Source organism: Mobula birostris, chromosome 17 (genome assembly GCF_030028105.1).
Source record: "Mobula birostris isolate sMobBir1 chromosome 17, sMobBir1.hap1, whole genome shotgun sequence".
Taxonomy (NCBI): Eukaryota; Metazoa; Chordata; class Chondrichthyes; order Myliobatiformes; family Myliobatidae; genus Mobula; species Mobula birostris.
The window spans coordinates 9372579-9398258 of NC_092386.1; the positions used below are offsets into that span (position 1 = coordinate 9372579).

Consider the following 25680-nt stretch of genomic DNA (forward strand, 5'->3'; position numbering starts at 1 on the left):
TCAAACTGCCTTTTTGGAAGGTTCATCAAGAATTCTTGGCTCTTGTACTTAATCTCTACTTAGAAAACGAAGTATTTTCTTTAAACATCTTTCTTAACTCCCTTAACACATTCAATAAAGAACCACATTCACCAGTGGATTTGCCACTTTATAGAACTCTGTTGGAACAAGCCAACTGGGTTAGATTGCCTGGTTACTGAGTGAAATTCTTTCATGAATGGCTTTGGGTTCTGAAAGATCAATGAGGGGGGCCACGGGAGTGTAGATTTCTGGGAAAGCCAGAACCCTGATAAATTTGACCTAATTCAGATGACTAGAACAAAAGCAGGGATGTACTGCTGAGGCAATATAAGGTGCTACTGAGACCACATTTAGAATAGCGTAATCAATTTTGGGCTCCAAAATCTGAGGAAGGATATGCTGGCCCTGGAGGCGATTCAGAGGAAGAGCTGTGGAATGAAAAGTTTAACGTATGAAGAATGTTTGATAACTCTGGGCCTGTATTTGATGGAGTTCTATACTCAATAGAGAAAGTCAACTTATTCAGTCACTGTAAATCAGAAAACAGAATATACCACATACAGGCTATCTCAATTGTTATACGAACAATGCATCCTTAACTCAGTATTTCACTATAAATATCCAGACATCCTATTTAATTTTACAATATCTCTTTTCTACTACACCATTTTTCTCAATGGCACTTTGGATGGCAGGATGGAGATACGTCTCTACCAAAAGAGGTGTAAGGTGTTCTATCCCTCCACTAGTCTGTGGGTCACCCTTGGGCAAGGTGTAGCACCTGCTTCGCACCCCACCCCTGAAGCCATGGGAGCAAGTGGTAGATGGTCATATGAGCAGCTGGTGCATATCACACATTCTGGTTATGTGACCACTGATGCCAGGCAGACAATCTCTGAAAAGTATTGATAATGACTGGGGTCACCTATCTTGTACGACATTGCCCAGAAGAAAGCAATGGCAAACCACTTCTGTAGAAAAAAAATTCCCAAGAACAATCATAGTCATGGAAAGACCACTATTGCCCACGAAATATGACACAGCACATAACAAATGAATGAATGAATGAATAATTTTATTCATTAAGTTGTTTTCAATGAGATAAATTTCATCAGTTTCTACAGAAGTAATTATGATAAGTTGGTGGAACAATCTGTTTGACTTGTACAGGATTCTACAGCCTGCACTTCTTACAGTTAAGACAAAATAGTTATGAATTTGAAATTGTTAAGCACTTGTTACTCCACAACTATTATTCTAATAAAATGATAATACAAACTAGGGTAATTTGCAGAGTTCCATGTGTTACCAACTGATCTTTTCTGTGATATAATTTACAGCAAAGAAAATAATTCCTTTCTTTTACCTGCCGAAGACGTTTATTAGAAGCTGGCGCCAGAGGTTTTTTTAAGTTATTGCACAATGCTTGCAGACATTTCATCCAGTCCTACAATAAAAACATTTTATTGTACACAACAGAACATTAACTCATTCCTGGCTACATCAGATTTTAGTCAAATGTCAAGAAGTAATCAACTAAATATCTAGATTTCTAATTTTATTCTTCATTCAATGTTAATTAGTTCAGGAAACTGATGTTTCTTGTACAAAATAACAAACTTGGATCAGGAGGGGTCTAAGTGAAAGAAAATCATTCAGAACACTGTCATAATGCATGATGGAGTCATGATAGATTTATAGCTTTGATTATTAACACTATTATGATGCAAAACCGAATCTTAGCAAGTGAGCACAAGAAACTGCAGGTGCTGAAATCACGAGCAAAAACCAAATTGCTGGAAAAACTCAACGGGTCGAGCAGCACCTGTTGGGGGAGAGGAACTGTTGATGTTTCAGGTTGAGACCCTACATGTCCTAGATTTACTCTTTAGTTGCACAACTAACCTCAATGCAAGTTTAAGTTATTCACAGATGGAACATAAAAATGGCAGGTTTTGTAATCTGGGCCCTAATCTAGGGTTTTTCTAAGGATGATGTCCTGGATAAAAAGACTAAATGCTTATAACTTGTGATACACTAATTGAAGTCCAAATTTTCTTCCTAATTTCTGCTTTTTCCATCCAAATAAGCTGAGCTTCATTTATAGATCTTATTTTTGTTTACATACACAGACATGGATGTCTATTGCATTCTTTTTCACCGCAGGGACATTGCTGCCTCAAGGGCCTGTTCCTGTGCTGTACTGTTCAACATTCAGGAGGCAGAAGACAATTGCTACTAGTGTTCAAGTGCTCAAACAGCACCGTTTCATCTTTTACTACAGCCATATCAGAGAAAGCCAGGCACGGCAAAACCTCAACTGCTGAAAACATTGAATATGCTTTGAAAGGACAAGGTGGGCACTCACTCACTAAATGGCAATCTAGAAAGACACAGCAATCACAATGGTGAACTCATGGGATTCAACTGCTTTAAGTGATAAACAAAGCCCTTTAAGAGAAGTTAAACGCATATCAGTTTGATAATACTGTTCTGCAATGAAGGCTAGATGGACACATTGCCTAAGGTTTTAGTACAAGCAGGATCTATAATCATGGTTTGGTTATGAATCACAGATTAAAAAGCTAGAAAGCTGGTAGAGTTGACTGGTTGACAGGGGGATGTTTCAAAGGATATCCTTGTATGACCAATCATGTAACTGTACCTCTGATCCGGGGAGAGAGAGTCAAGTTGAAGTAGCAGTTGTTCAATGCAAATAAAAGTTCCCTTAATCAAAAAAAAAGGTACAACTGGTGGAAGGGAACAATCTTTTCCAACATCATTTTCTTGCACAGAGCTGTTATTTTTGAACAAGCTGTTACTAAGATTCCCCTGTTGAATTTCAGCAGTGACCCAATTCATTCTAATTGATCCTTGAATGACGGAACACAGAAGGACCTTTTAAATGAAAAGTTGATCTAAATTATGTTTTCAATTTCAACATTTTGCTATTATGAATAAAACTGAAACATACCAATTTGTTTGTCAACAATAAAGACCCCCATCATCATCAGGGACCCCTACCAACCAGGCCATGCTCTCTTCTCGCTGCTGCCATTAGGAAGGTTGAACACGAGCCTTGGGGCTCACACCACCAAGTTCAGGAACAATTATTACCCCTCAACTGTCAGGCTCTTGAAGCAGATAACTTCACTCGCCCCATCATTGAACTGCTCCCACTGAACAAGGACTCACTTTCAAGGACCCTTCAGCTCATGTTCTAGATATTTACTGCTTATTTATTATTAATTTTTTTCTTCTTTTTGTATTTACACAAGTTGTCGTTTTTTTTATACTTTGGTTGTTGTCCATCTTGTTGGGTGTGGCCTTTCATTGATTCTATTGTGTTTCTTGTATTTACTGTGAATGCCAGCAAGAAAATGAATCTCAGGGTTCTATATGGTGACAACTTTAACTTTAAGAAGTAAGTGCTCCGAAAGATTGACATATTGTCAACCATGACTTTGGTATGAAAAGTGTGGTTAACTATGTGTTGACAGAATACTATACATTTAATACATGGTCTAAAAGTTAAAATAATTTAACATTCATGAAATCTACCTGTGCTTGTTCTGGAGTTTCGGCTGCAAAATAGAAGATGTATTGGTCTTCACTAAAGTGCTGCACTACTATTTGAAAACAGTTTGGCCTACGAAAAAAAGACCACAATAAACAAATTAATCCATGGATGTGGAGCACAGTCTGTCACTGCACTAAGGCAAATATCTCCAAATTTACCTTCAGAAAAACTGCAACAATCATAACCCAATACATTTAATAACTCCCCAAAGATGCATACTACCTCAGATGCTATATTAAAAATAAAACAATGCTATAGCAGTATGCAAGTTCAAATAGTTAGTGAGCTTATTTTATTTATTACCATCGTAAGTTTCTCTACAATGAAAATGATGAGAGCTAACAAAGGGGAAAGAAAGAAAGTACTTGCATGAGAAATAGAGAATGACATAAATATATTCAAATTTGAAAGAGACAAGATGATGGATTAGAATACATCTATTTAAATGTTTTAAAATATGTACCATCAAGTACACACACATACATACACATTTCCCCCCCTTCACTCTTTCTGGGTGATGTGTATGTGTATTTTTCCATCAATCTCAGGTTCTCTACCGGAAACCTGGGAGCTTGAGGGTTCAGTGCGATATCCTTGCTGTTGGCTAGTAGTGCACTCTCCGGGATTGAGATCTCAGATGTTCCCGGGATTTCTTGGAGCCAATCTCCCAATCCAGGTGCGATGGCTCCAAGTGCTCCTATCATCACTGGGATTATTCTGGCTTTAACTTTCCATATCCTTTCCGTCTGCTCTTTCAAGCCTGGTATTTCTTCAGCTTCTCATTCTTTCTTCCTCATGTTACTGTCATTTGGGATTGCCAAATTTATTACTTGCTTTCTTCTGTTCCTTGTCCAGAATTACAATGTCTGGTTGGTTGGCCAGTACCTGCCTACAGTCCTAAGATGTTCTGCTTAGTAGATCAGTTGATCATTATAAATTGTCCTGTGATTTGGCTATGGTTAAATTGGGGGTTGCTGGGCAGTGCAGTTCAAATGGCTGGAAGGGCCTATAGCTGGATGCATAGACGGTTGCATGAATGGATATTTTCAAAGAAACACAACCAGTACAATGGGTTTCATTGAGTTTGCGAGGCTAGGTAATGCACTACATGAATTAGTGATTCAAGCAGCAAACAGCACATCAGGAACTCAGCAGGCAAGATATTGATAAACTGGATTCTACTCTATATGAATGGTAAGCTTTGAGTTTAGTGAGCTTAGTAGAGAACTCTACACTCCTGTTTAGCTCCCCAAGTTTAAAATTTTATATTCCTTTATTTAATTTCTTCTCTTTTTCTTTTAGCATAAAAAAGGAAATTAGTTAGAATAGTTGGATCTGGCATATTATAAACTCCATGGCTAATATCTGGAGTCACAGGATTCATGAGAACAGCACCGTTATCACCAAGCATTGGCACAAAGGGCAGAATGGCATTTCATAGGCTGCAAACACAAATTTGAAATAAGAAAACATGTTCATAATGGCTTACTTTGATCTGGAATTCACTGAATTAAAGACCGATAGAAACAGATTCAATGACTTCCTAAAGGTACTTTCAAAATTTAAATTGAACTGTTAAGGTAAATTGCACTACTTAGGCTATTTGTGTTTCCTATGTTCTATGCTCCAAAGTCCAATATGCAGCTCAAAAAAAGGTCATCTAGCTGTACAACATAAAAACAAGCTCTTTCATCCACTACACCTATGCCAACCATCATGTTTCTGTTTTAAACATCTTTTATGACTGCAAGACATTGCTAGACATTAAGAAACTTCAAGTACCACAGGTCTACCCCATTAATGAATTGCCTGATAACGGGGGAACTGAACCTGATGTAGACCATGTTATTGCCTGTTACAGAAAGGCACCAGAGTCAGCGTGCGAAGGTGGTGAGAAGTCTAACAGCCAGAGATTGGCTTTGACGTTTTTCTTGCGATTGCACATTGGTAATGTAAAATACTGCAAGTCTGGTTCACTGGCTAATTGGCGAGACTGATAGCAGGGGAGCTACGTGGCCTCAGTTATAGCGAGGACTAGGCCTTATGCTGCTGGCTTGCCAATTTCAGCAGTCCAGGAGAGGGGATGCAGAGGCAGTGTGTTATGGTGTCCATGCTGGATTATGGGCTGGCAGTTCCCATTGATCTGCCCTCCAGTGTTCACACTATGGAAAACAAGCTGGATTGCGTGCATACACTCGTCAACAGACTGTTGAGAACTGCTAGTTCTTGCTGACAATACCCATGCACCATCAATTTAAAGGACATGTCACTCAGGGACTTGGGCTATATTTTTGTTTGACTATGTTTATTGCCATCTTATATGTGCTATATGTGCCTTGTGCTGTTTGTGACTGTCAGCAATGTGTTTCATACCTTGGCCCTGGAGGAACAGTTCCATTTGGCTGTATTCATGTGCGGATGAAAGATAATTGAGTGTGAATTTATGGTCTTATATACTCATCCCATGTCCCTGCATTAATTCTATTATTCAAGATTATTAAATTCCTGTTGAGAAGCCTCTGAAATGCTCCTACTTCCTCTGACAGCTCATATCAGTCATTCTGTGTGTAAAGGTTTACCCTCAGGTTTAAATAGAGAGAGGAGATCTATGACCTATAGTTCGCGACACCTCTACCACGAGAAACAGACACTGCCTATCTGCTCCATCAAAGCCTCTCATAATTTTATATACCCTTATAATGCTACCTCTCAGACTTCTTTGCCTCAGGAAAATTGCACTCTGCCTGTCCAAGCTTATTAGAAGCACTGCAATCCAGGTAACCCCCTTGCAAATATTTTCTGTATTCTTTCTAACTTAATCAATCTTTCCTGCAGTATGACAACTGATCTGCACACACACTAAATGCAGCTTAACCAATCCTTCGTACACAACATCCCAACTTTTCAAAATAACACGTCAGATTTGTGACATAATTGCCCAAACACAAAGTAACTATTTTTAACCAATCCCACTAAAATTGCAAATCCAAAACAACACAAACTTAAAAGGGTCTCTGTATCTTAATATGTAGAGGTAAACAGGTCAAGAACTCAATTCATTATCACAATATTTTCCAATATTCTGTATTTAAAGTTTCTCAAAATCATAACTATTTTATTCTTAACCTATCCAAGGTTTCAACCACTTCTTCAGTAATGTTTTTTTTCCTAAACCTAGATTTCTCTTATACTTATATACTTTATTGTCGCCAAACAATTGATACTAGAGCATACAATCAGTACAGCGATATTTGATTCTGCTCTTCGTGCTCCCTGGAGTACAAATCGATAGTAAATATTAAAATTTTAAATTATAAATCGTAAACAGAAAATAGAAAAGGGAAAGTAAGGTAGTGCAAAAAAAAACCCGAGAGGCAGGTCCGGATATTTGGAGGGTACGGCCCAGATCTGGGTCAGGATCCGTTCAGCAGTCTTATCACAGTTGGAAAGAAGCTGTTTTCCAAATCTGGCCATATCAGTCTTCAAGATCCTGAGCCTTCTCCTGGAGGGAAGAGGGACGAAAAGTGTGTTGGCTGGGTGGGTCGTGTCCTTGATTATCCTGGCAGCACTGCTCCGACAGCGTGCAGTGTAAACATAGATATAGAATGTCTATGTCTTCCGCCCATAATGTTGTGCCGACCCTCAAACCCTGCCTCCCATATAAACCCCCACCTTAATTTCCTCCATATACCTGTCTAGTAGTCTCTTAAACTTCACTAGTGTATCTGCCTCCACCACTGACTCAGGCAATGCATTCCATGCACCAACCACCCTCTGAGTAAAAAACCTTCCTATAATATCCCCCTTGAACTTCCCACCCCTTACCTTAAAGCCATGTCCTGTTGTATTGAGCAGTGGTGCCCTGGGGAAGAGGCACTGGCTATCCACTCTATCTATTCCTCTTATTATCTTGTACACCTCTATCATGTCTCCTCTCATCCTCCTGCTCTCCAAAGAGCAAAGCCCTAGCTCCCTTAATCTCTGATCATAATGCATACTTTCTAAACCAGGCTGCATCCTAGTAAATCTCCTCTTTACCCTTTCCAATGCTTCCACATCCTTCCTATAGTGAGGTGACCAGAACTGGACACAGTACTCCCAGTGTGGCCTAACCAGACTTTTATAGAGCTGCATCATTACATCGCGACTCTTAAACTCTATCCCTCGACTTATGAAAGCTAACACCCCATAGGCTTTCTTAACTACCCTATCCACCTGTGAGGCAACTTACAGGGATCTGTTGACATGTACCCCGAGATCCCTCTGCTCCTCCACACTACCAAGTATCCTGCCATTTACTTTGTACTCTGCCTTGGAGTTTGTCCTTCCAAAGTGTACCACCTCACACTTCTCCGGGTTGAACTCTATCTGCCACTTCTCAGCCCACTCTTGCATCCTATCAATGTCTCTCTGCAATCTTTGACAATCCTCTACACTATCTACAACACCACCAACCTTTGTGTCATCCGCAAACTTGCCAACCCACCCTTCTACCCCCACATCCAGGTCGTTAATAAAAATCACGAAAAGTAGAGGTCCCAGAACAGATCCTTGTGGGACACCACTAGTCACAATCCTCCAATCTGAATGTACTCCCTCCACCACCACCACCACCCTCTGCTTTCTGCAGGCAAGCCAATTCTGAATTCACCTGGCCAAACTTCCCTGGATCCCATGCCTTCTAACTTTCTGAATAAGCCTACCATGTGGAACCTTGTCAAATGCCTTACTAAAATCCATATAGATCACATCCACTGCACTACCCTCATCTATATGCCTGGTCACCTCCTCAAAGAACTCTATCAGGCTTGTTAGACACGATCTGCCCTTCACAAAGCCATGCTGACTGTCCCTGATCAGACCATGATTCTCTAAATGCCTATAGATCCTATCTCTAAGAATCTTTTCCAACAGCTTTCCCACCACAGACGTAAGGCTCACTGGTCTATAATTACCCAGACTATCCCTACTACCTTTTTTGAACAAGGGGACAACATTCGCCTCCCTCCAATCCTCCGGTACCATTCCCGTGGACAACGAGGACATAAAGATCCTAGCCATAGGCTCAGCAATCTCTTCTCTCGCCTCGTGGAGCAGCCTGGAGAATATTCCGTCAGTCCCCGGGGACTTATCTGTCCTAATGTACTTTAACAACTCCAACACCTCCTCTCCCTTAATATCAACATGCTCCAGAACATCAACCTCACTCATATTGTCCTCACCATCATCAAGTTCCCTCTCATTGGTGAATACCGAAAAGAAGTATTCATTGAGGACCTCGCTCACTTCCACAGCCTCCAGACACATCTTCCCACCTTTATCTCTAATCGGTCCTACCTTCACTCCTGTCATCTTTTTTCTTCACATAATTGAAGAATGCCTTGGGGTTTTCCTGTACCCTAATCACCAAGGCCTTCTCATGCCCCCTTCTTGCTCTTCTCAGCCCCTTAAGCTCCTTTCTAGATTCCCTATATTCCTCAATAGATCCATCTGATCCTTGCTTCCTAAACCTCATGTATGCTGCCTTCTTCCATCTGACTAGATGTTCCACCTCACTTGTCACCCATGGTTCCTTCACCCTACCATTCTTTTATCTTCCTCACCGGGACAAATTTATCCCTAACATCCCGCAAGAGATCTCCAAACATCGACCACGTGTCCATAGTACATTTCCCTGCAAAAACATCATCCCAATTCACACCAGCAAGTTCTAGCCTTATAGCCTCATAAATTTGCCTTTCCCCAATTAAAAATTTTCCTGTCCTCTCTGATTCTATCCTTTTCCATGATAATTATAAAGGCCAGGGAGCGGTGGTCACTGTCCCCCAGATGCTCGCCTACTGAGAGATCTGTGACCTGACCCGGTTCATTACGTAGTACTAGATCTAGTACGGCATTCCCCCTGGTCAGCCTGTCCACATACTGTGACAGGAATCCGTCCTGGACACAGTTAACAAACTCTGCCCCATCTAATCCCTTGGAACTAATCAGGTGCCAATCAATATTAGGGAAGTTAAAGTCACCCATGATAACAACCCTGTTATTTTTGCACCTTTCCAAAATCTGCCTCCCAATCTGCTCCTCTGTATCTCTGCTGCTACCAGGGGGCCTATAGAATACCCCAATAGAGTAACTGCTCCCTTCCTGTTCCCGACTTCCACCCATATTGACTCAAAACAGGATCCTGCTACATTACCCACCCTTTCTGTAGCTGTAATAGTATCCCTGACCAGTAATGCCACCCCTCCTCCCCTTTTTCCACCCTCTCTATCCCTTTCAAAGCACTGAAATCCAGGAATATTGAGAATCCATTCCTGCCCTGGTGCCAGCCAGGTCTCTGTAATGGCCACTACAACATAATTCCATGTATGTATCCAAGCTCTCAGTTCATCACCTTTGTTCCTGATGCTTCTTGCATTGAGGTACACACATTTCAGCCCTTCTACCTTACTGTCTTTACACCGTTTATTCTGCTTCTCTTTCCTCAAAGCCTCTCTGTATGTTAGATCTGGCTTTACTACATGCACTTCTTTCACTGCTCTATTGCTCTGGATCCCCTCCCCCTCGCAAATTAGCTTAAACCCTCCCGAACCATGCTAGCAAACCTACCTGCAAGGATATTGCTCCCCCTCAAGTTCAGGTGCAACCCATCCAATCTGTACAGGTCCCACCTTCCCCAGAAGAGATCCCAATGATCTAAAAACCTAAAACCTTGCTCCCTGCACCAACTCCTCAGCCACGCATCTAACTGCCATCTCCTCCAATTCTTACCATCACTGTCACGTAGCACTAGCAGCAATCCTGAGAACGCCACCCTTGAGGTCCTGTTCTTCAGCCTTCTGCCTAGTTCCCGAAACTCACACTTCAGGACCTCATCCCTCTTCCTGCCTATGTCGTTGGTCCCAACATGTATCACGACTTCTGGTTGCTTTCCCTCTCTTACCAGGATGTCATACACCTGGTCAGAGACATCCCGGACCCTGACACCCAGGAGGCAACAAACCATGCAGGTGTCCTTCTCGCGTCCACAAAATCTCCTGTCTGCTCCCCTGACTATAGAGTCTCCAATGACGACAGCTATCCTCTTCTCCATCCCACCCTTCTGCACCACAGGGTCAGACTCAGTGCCAGAGGCCCTGCCACCGTGGCTCACACCTGGTCGGTCGTCCCTGCCAACAGTATCCAGGACGGTAAACTTATTATTCAGGGGAATGGCTACAGGGGTGCTCTGCACTACCTGTCTGCTCACCTTCGCTTTCCCCCCTCTGACTGTCACCCAACGACCTGTTTCCGACAGCCTAGGTGTGACTACCTCCCTGTACCTCTCATCTATGACTGCCTCATTCTCCCTTATGAGTCGAAGGTCATCCAGCTGCTGCTCCAGATTCCTCACATGGTCTTCCAGATCGCCCAGCCGTATGCACTTCTGGCAGATGTGACTCTGCGGGAGAGAGGAGTTCCCCCAAGACTGCCACATCTCACATGAGAGGCACATCACCGTCTCAGAAGACATTGTAAAAACTAACTGCGCGCTAGCTTGTCCTCCGCCTCTTCTCGAAGCCTCTCGAGTCAAAGCCTCAAAGCTCCACTCCTTCACTGGCCCACTCACTCACAAAGTGAGTCCAAGGACGGAAGATTGGTTTGTGTGATGTGCTGCGCCGTGTTTTGCAGCTTCTTTCGGTCTTGGACAGGACCACTTCCATACCAGGTTGTGATGCACCCCAGAAGAATGCTTTCTACGGTGCATCTATAAAAATTAGTGAGGGTTTTAGGGGACAGACCAAATTTCCTTAGCTACCTCAGGAAGTAAAGGTGCTGGTGGGCCTTCTTGGCAGTGGACTCTGCTTGGTTGGACCAAGTCAGGTCATTTGTGATATTGACCCCGAGGAACTTAAAGCTTTTGACCTTTTCCACTTGCGCACCACTGATGTAAATGGGGTCGTGCGGTCCACTACTCCTTCTGAAGTCAACAACCAATTCCTTCGTCTTGCTGACATTGAGAGATAAGTTATTGTCTTCGCACCATGCCACCAGGTTCTTAATTTCCTCTCTGTACTCAAACTCATCATTACCCAAGATACGGCCTACAATTGTTGTGTCATCAGCAAACTTATATATTGAGTTCGATGGAAACTTGGCTACACAATCATGGGTGTACAGTGAGTACAGCAGGGGGCTGAGTACACAGCCTTGTGGGGCACCGGTGCTCACAGTGATTGTAGAGCAGAGCTTGTTCCCTATTTTCATAGCTTGGGTCCTGTCTGTGAGGAAGTTGAAGATCCAGCTGCAGATCTGAATGCTAAGGCCCAGGTTCCTGAGCTTAGGAATCAGTTTATTTGGAATGATGGTATTAAAGGCAGAGCTGTAGTCAATGAAAAGGAGCCTTGCGTATGTGTCTTTATTCTCCAGGTGTTCTAAGGAGGAATGTATTTAGCTCTTTGGGCAGATTTCTTTTACCCACTGTGACAAGAATACACATAGATTAAGATGTAGCTGTCCTGTGCTGGCACCGGTGCCATCTCTCTCCTCCTCCCCCCCACTGTCCATCGCCACGGCAGCGATTACTGTGAACTGAACTGAACTTTGCGTTACTTTGAAACTGGTCATTTACCCCTAGACAACGATAGAACTTGATTGATCCTGTTATCTTAATTCTGTGTACATGTGTGTTTATCATTGCTGAACTGTTGCATTCATTATCCTTTTGATTAGAGTTTCTTTAATAAAACTTTCTTAGTTCTAGTAATCCAGACTCCAACTGAGTGATCCATTTCTGCTGGTTTGGCAACCCAGTTACGGGGTACGTAACGTAAGTGGGGTTCTCGTCCGCGATTTTGAACGCTAAATTTGGGACGGAGTAAATTGATTGAGTCAAAATTCCCGAAAAAAAGAAAAGACAAACAGCAGAAATGGAGGCTGAGGAATTTATAAAGGCGCCGACCTTGGAGGCATTAGAGGATGTCAGGAAATCGGAATTGGTAGCTGTGGCCAAACTGTTGAATCTTGCTAAGGGGAAGTCGACAATGAGGAGAGAGGAGATACACGGAGCTATCGTAGAGCACTATGTATCTAAAGGTGTGTTTCCCCAAGGCGAGCTGGGGGTGGTGCCTATTGAAAAACCTGCTGGAGACGCGGTACAGGTACAGCTTGAAAAACTGAGACTCGAGCACGAGTTCCGGGTAAGGCAGTTGGAGCAAGAAGAGAAAGAGGGAGGGACGGACAGACAGTTGGAGCGAGAAGAGAAGGCGAGAGAGTTAGAAAGGCAAGAGAGAGAGTTAGAAAGGCAGGAGAGAGAGAGAGAGAGAGAGAGAGAGAGAGAGACAGACAGACAGACAGCTGGAGCGAGAGGAGAAACAGAGGGAAAGGGAATTCGAGCTGGAGAAGTTAAGGATAAGGGCAGAGCAGGGGCTCGTGCCGAACCAAGGTGGAGGGTTACGGGCGACCCAGGAGGTTAGGCTGGTTCCCCCATTTGACGATACCGACATGGATCGGCACTTTCTCCATTTCGAAAAAATGGCTAAAAAGTCAGGACTGGCCGAGGGATAAGTGGGTTGTTTTGCTTCAGAGTGTACTGAAAGGGAAAGCCCAAGAAGCTTACTCAGCTTTGTCCGCGGAAGATGCCCAGAGGTATGAGGTGGTGAAAGAGGCCATCCTCAGGATTTATGAGTTGGTCCCGGAGGCATACCGGCAGAGGTTCCGGAATGCGAGGAAGCAGTGGGACCGCACGTATTTAGAGTTTGCCCGTGAGATGCAGACATATTGTGAGCGTTGGTGCGCCTCGAAGGGGGTAGAGGGGGATTATGACAGACTGCTACAGCTGATCCTGATTGAGCAGTTTAAAGGTTGTGTCCCTGAGGGTATGAGACCCTACCTAGATGAGAAAGAGGCAGCCACATTAGCCGCAACTGCTAAGTTAGCGGATGAGTATGCGTTGACGCATAAAATGAAGTTTGCCCCGAGTAAAGGCTACCAGAAGGGTAGTCAGGACGGCGGGGAGGGTCCGCCGGAAAAGTCAGAAAGTAAGCCGGGGACTAGTGAGAAGGATAAGGTAGACCGGGAGCAGTCTGGTAGGAAGTCTCCTGGGGTCGTCTGTTATAATTGTGGGAAAGTCGGACACTTTGCGTCCAGGTGCTTTGCCCCAAAGAAGGAGACGGGAAAAGGAAAAACTGCGATTTTGACTGGCTGTATCGAGCTGGTACACGAACCGCTAGGGAAGGACAAGTCTGCCAAAGTTCAGGAAGGGCGCAAGAGGTTTATCTCGGCCGGATTGGTGTCGGTGAAGGAGGGGTTAAAACCAGTTCCAGTGCGGATCTGGAGAGACACGGGAGCGTGTCAGTCACTAATACTGAAGATTAGAGTTTAGCTCAGAGACCCAGACTGGGGAGGTCAAGGTCAAAGGTATTGGAGAAGGGACAGAGACAGTCCCTTTGCACCAGGTACACTTACAAAGCAACCTGGTCTCTGGACTAGTCACGATCAGGGTGAGGTCCGAATTACCAATGAAAGGCATGGAAGTCTTGCTCGGTAATGACGTCGCCGGGGGAATCGTGTTCCCAGCCGTGAGATTGACAGGTCAGCCTGCCAGCATTGAGGCCCCACCCATGGACTCACAGGTTCATCATGGGACTGCGGTAGTAAATTTAGCTGAGACATTTCTGCCAGCCTTGTACGAGAAGGGGGTAGAAAGTGAAAAGAAGGAGTGTAGTGAGACAAGAGGTACTGAGGGAGCTGGGACAGACGTAGCAGTAGCCAGGAAAGAATTTGTGCAGATGCAGGAGCGAGATGAGGGGCTGCTGGTTTTGGCAGAGACAGCTCTCTCTGACACAGATTTAACAAAGGAACTAGTAGGCTATTGTGTGGAGGAGGAAATGCTAAGGAAGAAAGGGAAACCAGGTACCGTACCCGCAGATGAGGAATGGGGGTTGGTGCAAAAGAGTTATGGGGATGAGGTTTTTAACCTGGCCCACAAGGTACCCCCCGGTGGACATTTTGCGGTGCTGGAGGAAACAGTTGGTGGAATCATGAATGAGGTTTACCGGCTGCCCAGGGGGAAGGATGTTATTGATTATGACCGACGTGAACTGAGACGGTCACCGGCTTTTGATATGCTAACAAACCTAGTCGGTGTTAGCGCGGAAATCAATGAAGCTAGGGTCCCCCTGATAAGAGAAAAAAACAATTTTGCAAAGATGAGTATGGTATCGACCAGATGGGAGAAGGCTATTGTTTTGGCCAGCTCTGCTGATAAGGTCTCTCCCTTAATCCCCGAACAAAGCGACTCTTTAGGAGAAGTAATTAAACAACTCGCACCCGTGTGTTTGATTGTCCCGAGGTGATGCAAAGAACTGGGACGTTGGGTGGTGTCTGTTACACTAGGTTAGCCTAGCGAACATCATCCATATAGAATGAGTAATTCAGTGACTAAAGGGCTGACGAACACAGAGGTGTGTATTGGCAATGTAATACGGCTGTCTGAAGCCAGCTTGATAGCGAACCTTGAAAAAAATGAGTTCAGCCACGCGAAGGTCACTTACCTGGGAATTGGGGTGACACAGGGGCAGCTGGCAGCGATGCAAGCTACAGTGCAGGCTATCGCTGACCTCCCAACCCCGACAGACAGGAGGGCCCTCAGAAGGCTCTTGGAGATGGTGGGGTACTGTAGGAAGTTTTGCAATAACTCTGCGGTCACTACCCCTCCCCCTCCTACTAAGCCCTTGCGAGAGAAAACTAAGTCGGAATGGGACGACCCTTGTTATTGTGGTCCGGGACAAAACCAAATGAGAGGTTACATTGATCGCAATTCATCAGTGTTTTTGGCCACTATGAAGTTTGCTAAATTGGAGCCTGGTCTAAGGGATTATTAATAACACATATAAAAGGAACAGAAAATGTGATGGCTGACTGTGTCAGGTGTTGACAACTTCAAACTCGCTATATTAGCCAAACAGCTGATAAAGATGTATATTTTTGTGTGTATCAAATAATGTATTCATGTTTGTAATTTTTACCCCCGGTAAAAACCCTTAAAGGGGGGAAGTGTGACAAGAATACACATAGATTAAGATGTAGCTGTCCTGTGCTGGCACCGGTGGGATCAGCAGTTGGTCTGCCATCTCTCTCCTCCCCCCCCACTGTCCATCGCCATGGCAGCGATTACTGCGAACTGAACTGAACTTTGTGCTACTTTGAAACTGGTCATTTACCCCTAGACAACGATAGAGCTTGATTGATCCTGTTATCTTAATTCTGTGTACATGTGTGTTTATCACTGCTGAACTGTTGCATTCATTATCCTTTTGATTAGAGTACTGTGTTGCTTGTTTCTTTAATAAAACTTTCTTAGTTCTAGTAATCCAGACTCCAACTGAGTGATCCATTTCTGCTGGTTTGGCAACCCAGTTACGGGGTACGTAACACCACCAAGCTACGTACTTTTTGAACAGCATAGCTTTGTTCTGCCTATGGACCAGAAACTCTACTGCACCCAAAAGTTATACCAGATAGTCAATGCAATAAGATGATCAACACCAGTACTGAAAGTTGTTTCCTATTTCCAACTTCCACTGCAATGAAATATGTTGTATTGTTTGGTAATGAAAATGTGTTGGCCAGTAGACAAGAAGATGGGTTTTTGGGGGTAGGATAAGGGGGAAAAAAATCATCATAGCTGTAAGCTGGACTGGGTCTGAGCTACAGTTTGGGCAGATGGCTTGGAGACTTATTACATGTTCTTGGCACGTGAGTGGTGAGAGTGCTTTGCTGTGACCTGGGATTGAATGGTGAAAGTAGGATAAAGCCATTGAGCTGAGGATCAGAAAATTAAGTGAGGCAAGTGAAAATTAATGTTTTTTGGGTCAGATGCTTCAAAAGTAAGAGAAGGATTGGCTGCAAGTTCAACACAGCATTGGAGAACTTTGTTATCTCAGAAGTGCTGAACTTTCCTAAGATAATGCTATCTGATTTTCCTGCAATGATCCTATAAAAAAGTAACACACATCAAGTGGCCAGTTAATAACCACAAAAACAATTTCAAGGTATCAGTTACTCTGAGTGGCAAAAAACTTTTTCATAATACTGAGAAAGTAAATGGTGCAACTGACTTTTTGGACAAGTTCCTGAAATACAGTAACTGACAACGTTGATCCCAATACTTATCAGCAAACTTACTTTGATGCTATCTCCAGTGCAATAAATTGTATGTGATTTTTGTATTGCAAGCTCATAATTGAATGAAACTTTAATTTCATTGTTTTTGACTCTACTCAATACTAGTTCCTGATGTTCTAAAAATTAATAAAACTGTCTCTTGTGCTAATCACAGATTTACACAAGTAGCAGCAGCTTTCCCTCACCTTGCTCCAGCATTCGACAATGTCAAAATCATCTTAACTTTCTCCACCTTGTTTGATCCCCATAATGCTCTATTTTCCTAAAATCAAAAAATCTCTGCCTTAGCTGAGTACTCTTAATGATGCAATCTTCAGAGCTTTTGGGGAATAGAATTCTTTGAAGATCCTCAATACTCAGGATCTGAAAATTCATGTATTAGACTAAGTGATCAACTCTTCATCATGAAGCTACACAGCCCAGATTACAGTCCTTCAGTAGGGAAGCCTATTGACAGTATATATCCCTGACAAGCCTAAAATTTAAAATATTTCAGTTAACTCAAGGATAAACTTTGAAAATTTTCAATAAACTTACTTAATGACCGGTTACATATAATTCATGGTTATGAGAATGATACTAGTAACTACTTGCACAAAAAGAGGATATGAAACAAGGGCAAGTGCCCCAAGAGAATTTCAGAAATCGTTAAAGTGAATCTTGAGCTGGATTAATCAGATTTCTTTAGAAATGAAAAATGGAGTGAAGAGAAATTTGCAGGATCTCTATGAATACATTTCTCATATATACATTATCTATCATAAACTCCTTGCTGAACATGAAGTATTTACGTTGAATTGAACTGTGGTTAAATAATCAAATCACTAAATATTTCTGGTTTGTAATTAATGTGCACTTCTATATAAACCAAATCAGATAAGGTACTGGGAGGAAACATTAGTTTGTGTAGGTTAATCAAGTAAACGTACTAAGTTCCATTAACATTTTTAGATCAGAATCTTAATCAGGAGACATGTTTAGAAGAATGTCAAAAGTCAGATAAAGGAACACTTTCCAAAGCAAACACCACAGAATGCTAACCACGGGTATGGGAAAAGCAATGATTAATGTTAAATATATCTTGCATAGAGATTGTTTTTTTAAAAAAGATAAAGTTCATAAATATCTTCACCTGCCAAACAGACTGTCATGAACTCCATACACAGTACAAACACTGAGGTCAATTAATCCTTTTGGCTTTGTAGCTCTCTTTTCACTTTCAAAGTAGATTAGTTGGGAGTCATTCCCTTCCAAAATGAAGTACAAGTTTTTCCATCGTTTACTTTTGCCTACAATAAATAACATCGAAAAGTTTGTATAGTTTTTCAGAAAAATATAAAGATTGTTTCAAAATACACAGCAACATTAGTTCTGGTGTCACAACATAGCTGATCTTATTCACGTGGTGGTATCAAGCTGAAATGTAGTCTGATACATGTCATTAAAAGGACAGAAAAATAAAGCAAAGTAGAAACATCACGTTACAATTCAGTATCAGGCAGCTGAAATAGAGAAAGCTCCCAAATAGACATTGGATTGAGCAACAATGAACCAAGCTCCATAGCACCTACTAGTTGGTTGCAAGGAAAGCATAAAAGCACACCGCACTACAATCTATTCACCTTCACAGGAACAGAAACTTTACCCAAATTTCCCCATTGAAAAGTCTGCTTAATAATAAATATTTTGGACAAATATTTTGTACAAGATAAACAATTACAAGGAATATTGTTCTTGAGTGTTGTCAATTCATGGCGACCCTATAGATGGGGGTAGATGTCCATAAGGTTTTCATATCAAGATACGGAATTAGATTGAAAGGCCTTTCATCTGCACATATACTGCTGCCCAGGTTGGGACCAGGTCGGATTCGAGCTCAAGACCACCCGCCCCAAAGTCCAGTACTGATGCCACTACACCACCAGCTGGCCCACAAAGAGTATACAATAATGAAAAACTGATTCAGCTCAGCATTGTTGCAGTGAGCAGAGGCCCATTTAGTGCAGTATTTTGAAAGTACAGACTTTGACAAGATGATTTTGGATAGGTAAGTCAATTTGCATTTATTTCCATCAAGAAACAAGAGTACAGCTCAATACAGACCCTTTGGCCCATGATGTTGTGCTGACCATTTTACTATCTAAGAGCAATCCAACCCTTCTTTCTCACATAACCCTCTAACTTTCTATCATTCAAGTGCCTACCTAAGCATCTTGCAAATATCCCTAATGTATCTGTCTCTACCACTACTCCTGGCAGTGTGTTCCATGTACCCACTCTGTGTAAAGAACTTACCTCAGACATTCCTCTCTATACTTTTCTCCAATTACCTTAAAGTTATGGCCCCTTGAATTAGCCATTTCCGTACTGGGAAAAAGTCTCCAACTATCCACTTGATCTATACTGCTCATCTTAAACATCTCTATCAAGTCACCTCCCATCCTCCTTTGCACCAAACAGAATAGCCTTAGCTTGCTCAACCTAGAAGAAATAGCAAGGCATCTGGAAAGAAATTGATCCATCAGGCAGTCACAGAATGGATTCAGCAAAGGCAGGTCCTGTTTGACAAACTTACTGGAGTTCTTTGAGTATATAATGAGTGCAGTGGATGGAGGGGAATAGATGGACGTTATTTATTTGGATTTCCAGAAGGTGTTTGATAAAGTGCCGCATAAAAAGGCTTATCCATAAGATAGGGATGCATAGAGTTGGGGGTGATGTACTAGCATGGATAGAGGATTAGTTAATTAATAGAAAACAGAGTTAGAATACATGGCTGTTATTCCGGTTGGCAATCAGTAGTGAGCAGTGTGTTGCAGGGGTCGGTGCTGGGTTCGCAACTGTTCATGATATACACTGATTTGGAAGAGAGGAGTTGTAATGTGTCTAAGTTTGCTGATGATACTAAATTGAGTGAAAACGCAAATTGTGCAGAAGATATGGAGAGTCTACAGAGAGATATAGATAGGTTAAGTGAGTGGACAATGCTCTGGCAGATAGAATACAATGGTGGTAAATGCAAGGTCATCCACTTTGGAAGGGAAAATGGAACAGTAGATTACTTAAATGGTAAAAAAATTGCAGCATGCTGCTGTGCAGAGGGACTTGGGAGTGCTTGTGCATGAATCACAAAAAAGGTTGGTTTGCAGGTGCAGCAGGATATCAAGGTGGCAAATTGCATGTTGGCCTTCATTGTTAGAGGGATTGAATTTAAGAGCAGGGAGGTTATGCTGCAACTGGACAGGGTACTGGTGAGACTGCACCTGGAGCAGTTCTGTCCTTACTTAAGGAAGGACATACTGGCTTTGGAGGCAGTGCAGAGGTGGTTTACCAGGTTGAATCCAGAGATGAGGGAGTTAGACTATGAAGAGAGATTGAGTCACCTGGGACTGTACTCACTGGAATTCAGAAGAATTAGAGGAGATCTTATAGAAACATATAAAATTGTGAAAGGGATAGAGAAGAAATAGGCAGGAAAGTTGTTTCCACTGATAGGTGAGACTAGAATTTGGGGACATAGCTTCAAAATTTGGGAGGTTAAAGGAAGAACTGCTTTTCCCAGAGAGGTGAATCTGTGGAATACTCTTCCCAATGAGGCAGTGGAGGTTACCTCAGTAAATATATTTAAGACAAGGTTGGATAGATTTTTGTACAGTAGGAGAATTAAGGATTATGTGGAAAAGGCAGGTGAGTGGAGATGAATCCCCAGCCAAATCAGCCATGATCTTATTGAATGGCAGAGCAGGCTCAACGGGCCAGATGGCATACTCCTGCTCCTATTTCTTATGTTATGTTCTTATCCTCATTAAACACTGAACAACTAGGCAAATAAAATTACAGTCCTGACGTGACAGACAAGTGATGTGTTGTATTTATACTTTGTGGGAGCTAAGGAAAATTATTGTAATCCATGGAGACCACCAAGTCCCTATACCTTGTGGAACTTGTGCTTAGGGCTGGAGATGGAATCTGAGATTTGGACACAGGTACCTCAAAGAGAGAAAAAGATATCTAAACGCTTCAGTGTAAGACACAAAATATATTCCCAGCATGTTTCAATATACTCATGACAAATAAGATAATCTTTAATTTACTTTTTAACCCTTACTTTTTTGTCTTTCAGCCTGCCACATTTTCTGAGGCTGTGTGATCTACTGGTTCATTACAAATATAGGCATCCGTTAGTCTTGTGAGACTGTGGATTTGCGCCTTGGAAGGTTTCCAGGGCGCAGGCCTGGGCAAGGTTGTATGGAAGACCGGCAGTTGCCCACGCTGCAAGTCTCCCCTCTCCACGCCACCGATGTTGTCCAAGGGAAGGGCATTAGGACCCATACAGCTTGGCACCGGTGTCATCGCAGAGCAATGTGTGGTTAAATGCCTTGCTCAAGGACACAACACGCTGCCTCAGCTGAGCCTCAAACTAGTGACCTTCAGATCACAAGACGAACACCTTAACCACTTGGCCACATGCCAATACTTCATTACAAAAGATCACATCAAATATACTTGATACCAAATTTAGACTTTTTAACCCAGGAACAATGTTAAAAACTATTTGCCAAAATTCTGAATGACTGCAAAGAGAAAATTAAATGATTGAATGAAGTAAAACCAGCTAGACAAAGCAAGTGAGCTCTCCATCGATCACCCAATAATGACACTAATCAACCTAAATTAATTCCACTCCCATGAACTCTGAGTGTAGAGGCAATTGACAGTAGCCAACTAACCTGCACATCTTTGCAATAAGGGAGGAAACTAAAGCACTAAGAGTCAACTTAAACTGTCAGAGTGAGATGAGTTTTGCAGTGTCTAGATTAACAGCCTTTCCTGTCTGTTTTACATTTATATGTTTGGCAGATATTTCAAGTTAACATATTTTTTTTGAAGTAAAATAAGGGGCTACTCACATTTATGAACTAAATAACAGGGGAAAAAAAAAACTTTTCAGTACTATCTGGTCAAAGGACCTCTGTAAGCAGAATGTTTAAAGTCATATGAAGTTAGTATTAACAACCTCTTGAAATGGTTTCCTTACTCTTTTTCCAGAGGTAGCCATCCTTTACTATATTCTTATAAAGTGCATCCTTTGGCTTGCGCCGGATTGTATTGTATATTTCTCTACCATCAACAGAATCTTCAACAACTTGTTCTTGATTCTAAAATAAAATTGAAAATCTTTTATTAGTTGTATCATTCCATCTCTTCACAACTTAAAAATAGGATCTACAAAAGATGAAAACAAAATTATGAATTAGCAGACTGAACATCTGAATACTAAATACACTGGTCTATATAACATTGTTGTAACAGGATCTCCAATTCATTATCTATCCCAAAGATACTATTAATATTAGATCACAATCAATATATTCACTAAACGGAAACAGCTCGTGAATGTTACAGTAAAGTAACTCAAATTCAAATTCTGTCAGCTCGTTTTATTCTTCAGTATAAAAAATCAAATCAGGACCCCTATCTGCCAGCTCAATGTAATTTTAACCAAATTTAAATTAGTAAACTCAAAATTAAACTGGTGAGTAACAGTAACTATCTTTGTTTAATGATTATTGATTAAAAAAAATAGGTTTGCTATTTTATTTGGCCTGAATATAATTTGAATGTTATTTTCGCCAAAACAAAATTTTAGAGATCAAGCATTGTAGGTAATAACGCAATCACGAGGAAATCTACAGATGCTGGAAATTCAAGCAACATGCACAAAATGCTGGTGGAATGCAGCAGGCCAGGCAGCATCTATAGGAAGAAGTACAGTCGACGTTTCGGGCTGAGACCCTTTGTCAGGACTAACTGAAAGAAGAGATAGTAAGAGATTTGGAAAGTGGGAGGGGGAGGGGGATATCCAAAATGATAGAAGACAGGAGGGGGAGGGATGAAGCTAAGAGCCAGAAAGTTGATTGGCAAAAGGGATACAAGGCTGGAGAAGGGAGAGGATCATGAGACGGGAGACTGAGGGAGAAGGAAAGGGGGAGGGGAGCAACAGAGGAAGATGGAGAGCAGGCAAGGAGTTATTGTGAGAGGGACAGAAAGAAGGTTGGAGGAACAACACCTTATATTCCGTCAGGGTAGCCTCCAACCTGATGGCATGAACATTGATTTCTCTAACTTCCATTAATGCCCCTCCTCCCCTTCTTACCCCATCCCTTATTTATTTCCCCCCTTTTTTTCCTCACTGTCCCTCTCACAATAACTCCTTGCCTGCTGTCCATCTTCCTCTGGTGCTCCCCTCCCCCTTTCTTTCTCCCTTGGCCTCCTGTTCCATGATCCTCTCCCTTCTCCAGACTTGTATCCCTTTTGCCAATCAACTTTCCAGCTCTTAGCTTCATCCCTCCCCCTCCTGTCTTCTCCTATCATTTCAGATCCCCCCTCCCCCTCTCAAATCTCTTACTATCTCTTCTTTCAGTTAGTCCTGACGAAGGGTCTCGGCTCAAAACGGCGACTGTACTTCTTCCTATAGATGCTGCCTGGCCTGCTGCGTTCCACCAGCAGTTGTGTGTGTTGATTGTAGGGTAATAAGTTTTCTTCCAGTTTACTAATGGTTAATAGAGATTTATTGTTTGTTTTGCTTCACTTCATGTTTATTTGGGAGTACAGGAACCTAAATCTGGAACAGAATACATTGATAACATTGTAACAGTCCAAAAAATGTAATTATATATTGGAGAGCAAAGGAATGGCTGGGCATTTATGGGTCCATCATCAGAAAAGAAGGCACAAATATCATTCTAGGAATGCTATATATAATGAAATATAGAAATTAAAAGGAGCTTTGTATTAGTAAGGAAAATATGCTGCAGAAATTAATGGAAATGAAAACTGATAATGTCAATCTCAGATTACTAAAACAAGCTTGTCTGGAAATAACAGATGCACTAGATATTACCTTCCAAATTTGTCTTAATTATGGAACAATTTGTGCAGATTGGAGGATACAATCCTAATGCTTAAAAGAGGAAGGGGGGTGGGAGGAAAAAGGACCAATTAGCCTAATATCAGGAGTAGGAAAAAAGCAAGAGTCTATTATATTGGATATAACTTTGTATTTAGAATTTGTCAATAGGATTAAACAAAGTCAACATGGATTTAGCCATACAGTATGCAAATGGGGCTCTGTTCTACAATTGCAGCTCATCAGGAACCAAATTACACTAATCCCATTTTTTACTCTCCCCATCAACTCTCCAAGTCTTAGCACTCACCTACACAAGAAACAACTGATAGAGACAAAATAGTGTACCAATCCACATTATTGGGATGTGTGAGGAAACTGCAGCCCCTGGATGAAACCCATGAGGTCAGAAGAATAATGTGCAAACTTCTTGCATTCAGCACCAAAGGGCAGGATTGAACCTTGGAAACTGCGAGAACTGTGAGGCAGCAGCCTTACTAGCTGTCCCACAGTGCCACCAACAATGAAAGAATTTGACAAATTTAATAGGTTTTTTTGAGAATATAACTGGTAGCTTAGAAGAGCTATTGGATGTGGTGTACTGGGATTTTCAGACAGCCTTTGATCAAATCCACATAAGAGTTTACTGTGAAAATTAAAGCACATGAGATTGGATATAATCCCTTGGTATGGACAAAAATTAGGTGACAGACAAGAAATAGAACAAGAATAAATGGGTCTTTGTCCAAGCGATAAATATACTCCACCAGTTGCTATTAGTAATCAGTGCATGAACTCTAGCAATTCAAAATATACCTAAACATTTAGATGGCAGTTTAATACCCAACTGGTATTAAACATTATTGAGAAGGGCATAAGGAGGCTTTAAGATGATTTCGACAAGTTACGCAAGTAGGCAAATACATGGAAATACAGAATTTGATTGATAAATGTAAAAATATCTACTGCAGAAGGAAGAACAGAAAGCAATTAGTTAAAATGGGGATGGCTCAGGAAATATTGACATTCAAAAGGGTGTCTCCTGAACATAAACCACCAAAAGTAAATGTGGTATTGCAGCAAGCAGTTATTGCATAGAAACATGAGCATTTCCTCTGGCTGGTAGTCTGGAACCAGGAGTAAGTTATCAAGATGAAAAGTCATTTCTTTAATTGGAAGGGTGATGAACCTGTTAAAAAAAAACCTCTACCACAAAAGGTAGTGGGAGCCAAAGTACTGAACATACTTAACATATGAGAGAGATTTCTAGATACAAAGACAAAAGATCAGAGCACATGAGAAGACAGAAGGAACAGGATATTGAGATAGGGGATTGGATATAATTGTAATCAACTGCAGAGCAAGCTCAAAGATCTTAATGACCTAGTCCTGCTCCTCCTCTGTTTCTACAATAGATAAACAAATTGCAACAAGTTTTTTCTTCTGAACTGTAACACACAAGCAAATGTTCTTATCTTTAAGAATGCCCATCACACCATTCAACCTATTCTACAAGAGAAATTACATAATATGTTAGGGTTTTGCTTACATTTATCAGCATCTAAAATCCATGGACCCAATCTAATGTTAAATGCATTTTAATTTATTCAAGAAAATATTAAAATACTGAACAATGTACACTTAAAATTGTAGAAATAACAAAAATTAGTATCTATATATATTGTTCCACTTACATTCTATAAACACCTAGACAATAAATGAAAGGCCTAGATGTTGTTCGTCCATCATCGACGACGATGTGGACGTCGACACCAGATGGTATCCAGACTAGCGCGTGATTTAGATCTAAGTGAGGGAGAGTTGCACAGCGTCAGCCTCATCCTCTCTTCCCAATTCCCATCTGGATCCAGTGGCAAGACAGAGTCCAGACGGCTGGAGATAGGACTAGGCACAGTAGATGACCAGGACGTCTTCTGTGTCTTGTCCTTCTCTACACGTTCTACGACGCTTGCAGAGACCGCCTTCTTGACTGTTGGACCTT

General features: G+C 41.8%; 1 protein-coding gene across 1 annotated transcript in view; it reads right to left on the bottom strand.

Moving 5' to 3' along the window:
* LOC140211499 (ras GTPase-activating protein 1-like) overlaps positions 1-25680 on the bottom strand; it is a 122435-nt gene that overhangs the window by 26282 nt on the left and 70473 nt on the right. The window contains exons 10-13 of the mRNA XM_072281262.1: positions 21807-21927; positions 17901-18057; positions 3583-3670; positions 1388-1468 (exon numbers count right to left, since the gene is read on the bottom strand). Coding sequence (XP_072137363.1) covers positions 1388-1468; positions 3583-3670; positions 17901-18057; positions 21807-21927 — 447 coding nt within the window. The remainder of the gene's footprint in view (positions 1-1387; positions 1469-3582; positions 3671-17900; positions 18058-21806; positions 21928-25680) is intronic.